Here is an 11,977-nt window from a genome sequence, read left to right on the forward strand (position 1 = left end):
TTCCCCCCACCCAACCCCACTGAGCCTGGACCGCTGCTACCTTCCCACTGAAGCAGTACCTATTTATCTACTTGCAATTTCTTGCTTTCAAACTGCAAGGTAGGACGGAGCTGGGACCAGAGACGGGAGCTCACTCGGTCACGCAGCACTCGGGTCTCGAACTACCAAGCTACAGACCCTCTGGTCTGTGACTCAGTGTCTTAACATCTGAGCCACCACGGCCCTGAGTATCATTATGCCCCTGTATAAATAGGTGGTGTGGCCTCACTTGGAATACTGTGTGTGGGAAAGGGCAACCAAAATGTTTAAGGGGATGGAAAACTTTCCCTGTAAAGAAAAGTTAAAGCGGTTAGCCTTTTTTAGCTTGGAAAAAACATCGACTGAGGGGTGATAGGATAGAGTTTTACACAATTATGCATGGGATAGAGAAGGTAGAGTTAGGCCCCGGTCACACGGGCAGGAAACTGCAGTGGAGAAGCGTGGCTGTTTGCCCTGGGGCAAACTACTGCGCAGTTACGTGATCAGACCTCCTGTGGAGGTCCTGTGGAGGTACCGTGGAGGTTGCATGGCAAGGGAGAGGTGCCGATCACAGGACAAGCCGGCGCGCAACGAAGAAGCGCGCGCCGCGGCAAACTGTTTTTTATTTTTGTGTACATGACAAATGTGCATGCTCCGTTGGGTGCGCATGCGCATCCACAGAGACTTGGACAAAAAAAAACCCCGGCAGAGTCCTCTGGCTGCGGCGTCCCTTCCCCTCGGAAATCACACAACGCCAGGCCCAGCGAGGCAGAAGCCTCCGGCCGCGTCGTCCCTTCCCCTCCCACCCCCCCCAATGCCAGGGCCGGTGAAGCAGAGGCCTCTGGCCGCAGGGCCCATTTTCCCTCCCACCCCCACCCACTCCAGGGCCGACATCCGGCCGCAGGGTCCGTTTCCCCCCACCCAACCCCACTCACTCCAGGGCCGGCGACTGGAGGTGCAAGCCTCCGGCTGCCGGGTCCGTTTCCACCCCCCCCACTCCAGGACCGGAGACAGGAGGCAGAAGCCTCCGGTCGCCCACTCCCTTCCCCTCCCCCACCACCCACTCCCAACAGGCACTGAGGGGAATGTAGGGTTGCCAGCTCTAAGGAGGGAAATACCTGGAGGTTTGGGGGGTGGATTCTGTAGAGGGCAGCATTGGGCGGGGGGGGGGCGGAAGGACTCAGCAGGTATAATGTCATAGGGTCTACCCTCCTAAAGCAGTCATTTTCTCTAGGGGAACTGATCTCTGTCATCTGGAGATCAATTGTAGCAGTGGGAGATCTCCAGGTCCCACCTGGAGATTGGCAACCCTAGGGGAAAGTCAGCTGCACAGCAGGGGGTTGAAGAGAATGGTTTGATGGCTGCTGGGCCAAGATTGGCAACAATAGTTCCCCAGGAGCCCCATCGTAAATGCACCAAACAATTCCTCAAGATTTTCCAAAACACTTCTCTGTTTTGGGCTCCTGGGGAACTTTGAAGTAGCACCAAAGCTTTAAGATCTCTCCAGCTGTCACCTGGAGACTGGCAACAGCTTGTCTGGAGTGTGGGCAGCATGGCATTGTATCTGTCTGAGGTCCCCCTCTTCCTCCTCCTCCTCAGATCCCACCCTCAGCAGGCTTAATCCCTAAAATATCCTGGAAGTTTCCAACCTGGAGTTGGCAACCCTATGTCCTGGAGTTCGAACCTGGAGTTGGCAACCATCAGCCAACGTTTATCTGCCTGTCTGTCTTTACAACCCCCACACACACACACACACAGCCTCTGCCTAGGGAGCAGCTGACATCATTCTCCTCTCCCAACTGAAAATTCCAACTGCCTTGGGGGGGGTGAGTTTGAGGTGTGGAATGGAGTGTAGTCCAATCAGCTTCCATATGTAAATGACCTTGGAACGCTGGCCGGGACTGCACAAAGCAGCCAATGAACCCAGCCAGTGTCTTCCGAGTGGCAGTTTTTTCGGCCTAACACTAAAGGGGTCAATTTTAGAATTCTGGCACCCACTACTCTTTTATAATAAGGGAGAGATAGAGAAATCGGAGGATCCAGTGTGGGAGCTATGATATTCTCCCACACAGCCAGCTGGCCTGGGGAATTCCCAAGGTCAAGACATGAGTGATTAACACATGGAATTCACTGCCACAGGAGGTGGTACAGACATGGACAGCTTCAAGATGGAATTAGATAAGCATATGGAGCAGAAGTCCATCAGTGGCTATTAGCCACAAGGTATAGATAGGAACTCTCAGGCTGGGGCAAGTGATGCTCTGTATTCTTGGTGCTTGGTGCTTGGGGGGGGGGGCAACAGTGAGAGGGCTTCTAGTGTCCCGGCCCCACTGGTGGGCCTCCTGATGGCACCTGGTATTTTTGGCCACTGTGTGACAGAGTGTCGGACTGGATGGGCCATTGGCCTGATCCAACATTGGCTTCTCTTATGTTCTTATGAGGCAAACTGGAGAACTCTCTAAAAACTCCAGATTGATCTTCAATTTTGTTACAGATCTTCAGGGTGAAATCTCCCTCAGTAGTAGCGACGATAGCCCACCTCATCATTTTGATAATAAAACAGGTTTGATAGTATGGGAAACAAGGTTGGAGATAGTCAAGAGTAGATATATAAGAAGATGGAGTCTGGAAAGCAAAAAAGGGAAGTGGATACGTTCACCTGAACAAATGATAAGTAGGTCCAAGAACCTGGAGCATAATCGGCAGAAAAAGAAACTATACTAAGACCAGTACAATCAATGTTATCTGTACTGGAAATAGGTATATGTCACGTCTGAGTTTTCAGATGTGATGTAGTGTCAAATGTGATGTCACTAAAAAAAAAAAAAGGCAGAGAGGCAGCAGGCAACAGAACCATGGGGGATAGGGAATCCCCCCAAGGGTAGGGGACTGGCGAGCCTTTTAAAACATTTAATGATTTAGATGATGATGATGATGATGATGATGATGATGATGATGATGATGATAATGATAATAATAATAATTTCAATTTATTGATCGCTTCTCCCACTCATGCGGGCTCAGAGCGATTTACAGTTACCCAGAGAGACAATGGACTAACAATATATTCGTGGGGGATAGGGAAGACATCATACAATATTTAATCACACACACATTGTAGCTGGTCGGAGGATCCATCCGCTGGCTGTATCAGTTGTGTCCCGACGGCATATATTGTGTTGGCTGGCTGATGACATCAGGGCTCTTGATGTCACACTGCCACACTGCCACCACCTGGCCGATTCGCTCCACTGCAGGGAATGCCAAAACAGATTTTCCCGCTTTTGATCTTGCCGCGCCGCAGATGTCAGTCCTGGCAGCTAACACCTCCCAAGGGGAGTGGTGTGCCCACCCCCTTACGGGTGGTCCCCAATTTATCTACTTGCTGAAGCTTTCAAATTGCTGGGTAGATGATGAGCTAGGGACAAGGCTTGGTTGCTCACACCAGCACAGGGCTAGAACTGACAAAGCTTGGCAGTTCAGATGTTATAGTTATGCAGGGGATTTACCCACTGTGCCACCGCTCCCCTACGGGCTCCGTAGTAAGGAAGCCACATCCCTCATTTTGCAAGACCTGAGCAAGTTTGTTAGCAATAGGACATTTCCTGCCTGAACATAATCTGCTGAGAGTTACCCTGCCAGAGCCACCTCCCTTGATACACCAGAAGACCACTACTGGGTTTGGAAACATGCTCTTCTGAACCAAGGCTGCTCCTTTCCAAGCCAGTGATGTGCCATTCCTGAAAACCCAGCATTGCTTCTTGTTGCCTCTGGGTGCTTAACAGTCATCTCTACCTAACGTGAGCAAGCTGTCTATCCCAGATAAAGAATTTGTGGCCCAAGCTGTCAGTTGTGTTGCTGTTCAGTCGCACAGTTGAGTCCGACTCTTTGTGACCCCGTGGACCAATGTTCCCCCTAAGCTGTGGAGTCTTGTGAGCAAAATGTCTACTTTGTGAGCTACTGGCGTTAAAGTTGTGAGCGAGCAATTTGGCTACTGCATAAATTAGTTTGCTCTTGAGCCCCATCCTTCCTGAGCTGAGACAAAAATGTGTGAGGCAGAGGCTAAAAAACTGTGAGCTGGCTCACATGAACTCAGCTTAGAGAGAACACTGCCGTGGACCACAGCATGCCAAGCCTTCCTGTCTTCCATTGTCCTCTGAAGTTTGCTTAATTTTATGTCTGTTGCATTGATAACACTGTCTAGCCATCTCATCCTTTGCCGTCCCCGTCTTCTTTGACCTTCAATTTTTCCCAGCATCAGGGTCTTCTTCAGTGAGGGCTCCCGTCACATTGGGTGGCCAAAGTATTTGAGCTTCAGCTTCCGTCTCTGGCCTTCCAGGGAACAGTCAGGGTTGATTTCTTTTAGGATTGACTGATTTGATCTCCTTGCAGTCCAAGGGGCTCTCAAGAGCCTTCTCCAGCACCATAATTCAAAATAATCTGTTCTTTGGCACTTGGCCTTCCTTATGGTCTAACTCTCGCAGCCATACATGACTACTGGGATACCATTGCCTTGACCATACAGACTTTTGTGGGCAGGGTGATGTCTCTACTTTTTATTATGCTGTCTAGGTTTGCCATCGCTTTCCTCCCAAGGAGCAGGCGTCTTTTAATTTCATGGCTGCAGTCACCGTCTGCAGTGATCTTGGATCCCAGGAATGTGAAGTCTGTCACTGCTTCCATGACTTTCCCTTTTATTTGCCAAGGAGTGATGGGGCCGGATGCCATGATCCTAGGGTTTTGTGTTTGTTTGTTTTTTGATGCTGCGTTTCAAGCCAACTTTTGCACTCTCCTCTTTCACCCTGTGGAATCGTCAGCATATCTGAGGTTGTTGATGTTTTTCCTGGCAACCTTAATTCTGGTTTGTGATTCCTCCAAGTATTTCGCACGATGTACTCTGCATATAAATTAAATAAGCAGGGTGACAATATACATCCTTGCCATACTCCTTTTCCTATTCTAAACCCATTAGTTCCATGTTCGGTTCTAACTATTGCTTCTTGACCCTTATACCAGTTACTCGGGAGACATGTGAGGTGGTCTGGTACTCCCATCTCTTTAAGGACTTCCCAGTTTTTTTTGGTCCCCACAATCAAAGGCCTTTAGCATAGTCAGTGAAGCTGAAGCAGATGTTTTTTTCTGGTACTCCCTTGCTTACTCCATAACCCAGCGAATGTTGGCAATTTGGTCTCTTGTTCCTCTACGTCTTCAAAACTCAGCTTGTTCTTCTGGCAGTTCTCTATCCACGTACTGCTGAAGCCTAGCTTGTAGGATCTTGAGCATGAGCTTGCTAGCATGTGAAATGAGTGCAATGGTGCGATAGAAGAGGGAGGAGGAAGAGGAGGAGGAGGTTGGATTTATACCCCGCCCTTCACTACACAAAGGAGTCTTAGAGTGGCTTACAAACTCCTCTCCCTTCCCCTCCCCACAACAGGCGCCCTGCAAAATGCTTCCCCCCCATTCCAGGACTGTGATTTAGCTAGTATTCACATATTGGCACTCTGTTCTGCCTCGATTTTAGCTGTTGCTCAAGTGGTTAAGACGCTGAACTGCAGGCTGCGGAAGGACGGTAGTTCAGCAGTTCGAGACCCGAGTGCGGCGCATGACGGAGTGAGCTCCCGTCTCTGGTTCCAGCTCCTGCCAACCTAGCAGTTCGAAAGCAAGACATTGCAAGTAGATAAAGAGGGACCACTTCGGTGGGAACAGTGTTCCGCGCACCTTGGTGTTTAGTCATGCCGGCCACATGACCACGGAAACGTCTTCAGACAGCGCTGGCTCTTCGGCTTGGAAACGGAGATGAGCACCGCAACCCTAGAGTCGGATTCGACTGGCTTTCGAGCAAGGGAACTTTTACTTTTTACCATGGTGATAGGAGCTGCAGTGTCTCAAGTGGTTAAGATGCTGAACTGCAGGCTGTGGAAGGTCTACCGACCTTCAGCAGTTCGAGACCCGAGTGTGCCGCATGACGGAGTGAGCTCCCGTCTCTAGTTTCAGCTCCTGCCAACCTAGCAGTTCGAAAGCAAGAAATTGCAAGTAGATAAATAGGGACCGCTTCGGTGGGAAAGGAACCCCCCCTTGTGGTCGCCTCTGTTAAGCTGAACACGAATGAGAACGAAACGGCAACCTGAAAAGTACGGCATGGATTGACGTGCACCTTGTTGTTTAGTCATGCTGGCCACATGACCACGGAAATGTCTTCGGACAGCGCTGGCTCTTTGGCTTTGAAACGGAGATGAGCACCGCAGCCCTAGAGTCGGATTCGACTGGCTTTCGAGCAAGGGAAACCTTTACCTTTACCTTTACTTTCTCTCACCCAGTTGAGACAAAGAGAACAGGATGCTTGGCCTTTCCATGTCGCAAGAAGGAACCAGGCTGCTGGCTCTTTAAATGAAAAACGTGGCAGAGCAGTTGTTAAACTAAATCTTGTTTGGAGGTTCTAGCAGGGGAGCGCAGCTATTGTATACCCTTGACTGAAGAACGGTACATTCCTATCTAGGTTGGTTGTCCTCTTCAACCGAGTGCACAGCTTCGGGGGGGACGCACATGGAGTGGTGAGGGAGGTAGGGGACACCCGCTTAGCCAGCCAGATCAGCCGAATCAACCCTGGTGATCAATGGGATGACAAATGGCGCAGCCAGATTGCCCTCACATCCGACAGAAAAAGCCGACAGAAGAAGAAATGTCTCTGGTTTGGGATGTAAAAACAAAAAGGGGAAAAAAACTGAACCTTGCAGGAAACTCCAGAACCAAACAAAGGTTAGTGAAAAGGAGGGCCAATATTAAAACCTTTCCATCAAAAAATAAAAAGAGGTACATGTATTTATTAATAATCACAAATTTAAAAACATATATTGAGGCCCATTTACAACCAATATATATAAAATATACAAAATATACAAATATCAAGGGCTGACACAGTTGACCTTACGCGTTTCGACCAAATAGGCCTTCCTCAGAGGTCATACATATATGGCAAGATGGTTAATAATTATATTCACATAAACACAATCAGACATATATACAAAGTATAGATTCAATCAGGACCATTAAATAAATTGTTTAAAAGTAAAATCACCAGGCACAGGGTAAATATGCACATAAGACCTTTAAAGTGCAATCACTAGCCCAGTGATTATAAAATAAACTTGTGGTCCAAAAATTTCCTTCTTTGATTGTGTTGCCACAGTTTTAATATTGGCCCTCCTTTTCAATAACCTTTGTTTGGTTCTGGTTTGGGATGTCTCATCTCTAAGAAGAAGAAGAAGAAGAGATTGGATTTATACCCTGCCCTTCCCTACCCAAGGGTGTCTCAGAGCGGCTGACAAACTCCTTTCCCTTCCCCTCCCCACAACAGACAGCCTGTGAGGTAGGTGGGGCTGAGAGAGCTCTGACAGAAACTGCTCTTTTTCAAGAACAGCTCTTATGAAAACTACGGCTTGCCCAAGGTCATCGAGCCAGGTGCCAGTGGAGGAGTGGGGAATCAAACCCGGTTCTCCCAGAATTAGAGTCCGCGCACTTAACCACGACACCAAACTGGCTTGAACATTCCTTGGCATTGCCCTTCTTTGGGACTGGAATGTAAACTGACCTTTTCCAATCCTTTGGCCACTGTTGTGTTTTCCAAATTTCCTGGCATATGGAGTTTAGTACTTTAACAGATCAGGCCTCTTTTACCTGATGTCTGTCTTTCAGAAAGATTGGCTAAGCTTTGATCAAGAAAGAGACAGCATCCAGGTACTTGAAGACCCCCTGGTATGAATCTGAAAATAAGAGGGGAAAAAGAAGACATTTCCAGGTAAAGTCAGGTTCTCTTCCTCATGAATCTCTGAAATTGGGGGAAAGGTTGAAAGCAGATGGTACAACTGAACTTTAGGGATACTCGATGGGAAGCAATTGTGTCATGCTGCCCCACAGAGTCCAGGTGGTGATGGGGTGCTTCAAGAAGCTTGGCCAAAAGTGGTGTGCTATTGCTGATGGAGGTGGGGGCCAAACAGGCCCGTAGCCAAGATTTTTTAATTCGGGGGGGGCTTTAAATACGTCAGGGGCACCCTGCACAGACACCCCCACAACCCCCCCAAGGGAGCACCACAAATAAAAAAATGAAAGGCAGGGCTGGACTGGATGGGAAGTCAGGGGGGCCTTGGTGGTAAGTCAGGGGGCTGGGCCCCGGGAGGCCCCACGGTAGCTACAGGCCTGGGGCCAAATGTGATTGGTGGCTCCTTCAGATGCTGAAGATGGGCCAGTGGGGGGATGCTGGGTACCACAGCACTGGAGCCATGCAGAAGCCAATGGCAGGCTGCACCTCCAGGGGACGAGGACGGAGGAGCTCAGCATAACAGCGGAAGGACTATGCCCCCAAAAATGTCCACCTAGAGCCACCGGAGGCTCAGGATGTGACTGAGCTCTGGGGCAGCCAGAAGTGATTGGGTAGCTATAGTTTAAGTGGGCCTGGAGGATGAACCCCAGATGTGGACACCACGGGAGGGCCGGAGGGGAGGGCCAACCATTAATACTGGTATATTAAAATGCCTGCATTCCAGGCAAAGCGGGTGATTTGCTTCCACTCTGGTCAGCCCGGAGATGCCACAGGTTCATTTCTGAACTGACTCAAGCAAAATTGTTTCGAACCGAGTCCTATAATACTTTATAATGAGGGACGACTACAGGGTAAAATACGTTCACCCTCTAATATGACATTAAACACCTGAACAAAATGCCATGGGGAGCTTTCAAATGTTTGGCAAATTATACACTCAGGAATCAATCATCTATTGGATGTTCCTGAGAGATGGTATAAAAGCTCTGGCCACCTTCAGCCATCTCCACAACTGCTAAGCTTCTCTTCCTTGCTTCTCTTCTTGTTCTACCCTTGGTAAGTCCATTATACCTTCATGTTGTTGTTTTCGATATATATGGTAAGCAAGCTAATGCACTCTTAGGATGCATTAACAGAAGCTTTGTGTCCAGATCACGGGAGGTGGTCATTCCACTCTATTCTGCTATGGTCAGTCCTGTGTCCAGTTTTGGGCACCACATTTTAGGAAGGATGTTGACAAGCTCGAGCATGTCCAGAAGAGGGCAATCGGGATGGTGAGAGGGTTGGAATCCAAGTCTTACAAGGAAAGGCTGAAAGAGTTGGGTATGTTTAGCATGGGAAAGAGAAGGTTTAGAAGGGACATGATTGCCGTCTTCAAGTATTTGAAGGGCTGTCATGTAGAAGATGGAGCAGATATATTCTCTCTTGCTCCGGATTGCAAATCTAATGGGTGGAGATTATAAGGGAGTTGATACCGGCTAAATATCAGGAGAAACTGTAAGAGTGGTTGAGCATTGGAACAGACTTCCTCAGGAGGTGGTGGATGCTCCTTCGCTGGACATTTTCAAGCGGGGGCTGGATGACCATCTTTCTGGTATCTTGTAGGGCTCTCTTTTGGCTGTGCTCCTACAGAGTGCAGGGGGTTGGACTAGATGACCTGCAAGGTCCCTTCCAACTCTAACATTCTATGATTCTAAAAACAGGAAGCAAGTTTAGGAAGATTCTCCTTTGGAAAAATTCTGGATGCGATCAGTGGCATTTGTATGTGTCAATGATGACAGGAAGTAGAGAAGCATAGGGCACCTGAAGAGATCCCTAGGCATATGGAGAAAAGAGGGAAATGCAAGAGACTCTGTTTGAAATGTATCGGCTTTAATGTAGAAATGTCCTAAGAGCATTTGCATGTTGCCTCTCCAGAGCCTCTTTGAAAGAACATAGTGAATGTAATGCATGATGGAAGTTCCATGCACTTCATTATCCACTCATTCTGCGATAGTTAACCTCCAGGTGGGTCCTTGCGATCTCCTGGAATCACAACTAATCTCCAGAGAACCCAGATAATCACCAGGGCTCCTTTTATAGCAGGAACTCCTTTGCATATTAGGCGACACACACCCTAATGTAGCCAATCCTTCAAGAGCTTACAGAGCTCTTCTTAAAGGGGCTACTGTGAGCTCTTGGAGGGCTGGCTACATTAGGGGTGTGTCGCCTAATATGCAAAGGATTTCCTGCTACAAAAAGAGTCAGCTGCAGAAAAATGGCCCCTTCGGAATGGGAACTACCAAATTCATTCCCATCTCCTTCCCTAACCCTGCCTTCCCCATGGTCTAGTAGTAAATCTGTAGGGATTTCTGTGCCTGGATTTGACCATTCTAGCTAACTTTTAAATTCTACAGGTAATCTTCAGAAAATCTGTGGACATTTCCCCCTTTTCTTGCTTTATGCAGTTTTGCATAATGTCATTCTGGCACTCTCGGTCCTGGCACACTCTGTAAGATACTAAATATTTGCTTCCAACCACTGCTGATCTTTTAACCACCATTTGTCAATCTGAAATTGCAGCAGGTTCCACCACCATGCTGTCAATCACCTTTCCCAAAGCAGAAGTTCTAGGAGTGTAAGGACAGAAACTGAGAAAATGATCCGAGGGCCTCTCAAAAGCTAATTTTGTGTCCAGTAATATACTCTTCAGTTTTATCTCCACTGCAATATGAAAGCATAGTTACTTTAGTACGAATATCTGATAAATGTGGGTTTTGACTCTCAAAAACTTAAACCGTCAAAATTTTGTTGGTGTCTAAGGTGCTGCTGAATTGAAATCTGGCTTTGCTACTCATATACCCCAAAAGATGTCTCCAAATTTAAAAAAAAGAATCAAATGAGCAATATTTTAAACACCCTTTACCAATGTTCCCTTTAAGCTGTGGAGCCCTGTGAGCAAAAATGCTACTGGCATTAAAGTTGTGAGCGAGCGATTTGGCTACGGCATCAATTAGTTTTCTCCGGAGCCATCCTTCTTGAACTAAGACAAAAACGTGTGATCTGGAGGCTAAAAAACTGTGTGCTGACTCACACTGACTCAGCTTAGAGGGAACACTGCCCTTTACGCTTTCATTTCTCAGTCTGAAAAGAGCCCAAATTTCATGTCATGAAGTTAGAGCAAAGTGGGCAGCCGTGTCAGTCTGAAGCAACAGAATGAAGTTAGAAGTCCAGTGGCGCCTTTAAGACCAACAAAGTTTTATTCGAGGTGTGAAATTGAGCAAACTTCAGAGGACGGCGGAAGACAGGAAGGCCTGGCATGATCTGGTCCATGGGGTCGCGAAGAGCCGGACTCGACTGTGCGACTGAACAACAACAACAAAAGAGCTTTCATGTGCAAAGCACACTTTGTCCGACAATGAAACGGAATTAGGGATCATACTTGTATATATACAGGTTGGCTTGTTAAATTAGCATTCAAAACAGTAAAGTGGGTTTTTTTTAAGAGATAAAAAGAATGACAAGCTTGGTTGCTGGTTATCATCTGTTTGGGATTTGATCTCTTTGGGATTAGTTTAGATCGAGTCGGTCAAGACATAAGGAATCATTTGTGGGAAATCTATGTACGTATCTGTCTCGCCAACTTGTTTACCCCACATTCTTTCTGAGTTGAAATGGATATACTCCCTGGGACAAATACTGATATTTCAAACTTTAACTGTTTAATTCTCTTTCTCTCTCTCTCTCTCCCCCCCCCTTTGGATTTTTCCTTTGTTTGTGTGTTTTTGTGTACTTGAATGCCTGGGAGATATGGGGACCTCTGGAGACCCCTAGTGGGGCATGGAGGATGTTCAGAGGCTAAATATGGCCTGCTTCTGCCTCCTTGCCCTTGTATTCACAGAAATCTCCCATCTAAGTACTTGCCAGAATAGGCCCTGCTTAGCTTCCAAGACCTGACTTGCCAGGGCTATCCAGGTTAGGGCACTGGTTTATTCTCCAGCCTATCATACTGACATTTCCCATCCTTTCATGATGTCATTCCAGACTCACCTCCACCTTTCCAAGATGTCTTGCTGCTGTGGTCCATCCTGTGCCGTCCCATCTTGCCCCAAGCCTTGCTGCCCCCCATGCTGCCCCCCATGCTGCCGCCCCCCATGCTGCCCC

General features: G+C 47.8%; 1 protein-coding gene across 1 annotated transcript in view; it reads left to right on the forward strand.

Annotated features, from left to right (window-relative positions):
- The first annotated feature begins 11,878 nt into the window (after nt 1-11,878).
- Nucleotides 11,879-11,977, forward strand: part of LOC107118179 (keratin-associated protein 5-5-like) — a 417-nt gene continuing 318 nt past the window's right edge. The window contains exon 1 of the mRNA XM_015420461.1: nt 11,879-11,933. Within this exon, the coding sequence (XP_015275947.1) occupies nt 11,879-11,933 (55 nt within the window). The remainder of the gene's footprint in view (nt 11,934-11,977) is intronic.

The sequence above is a fragment of the Gekko japonicus genome, unplaced genomic scaffold (assembly GCF_001447785.1).
Source record: "Gekko japonicus isolate JY-2015 unplaced genomic scaffold, Gekko_japonicus_V1.1 scaffold426, whole genome shotgun sequence".
NCBI lineage: Eukaryota > Metazoa > Chordata > Lepidosauria > Squamata > Gekkonidae > Gekko > Gekko japonicus.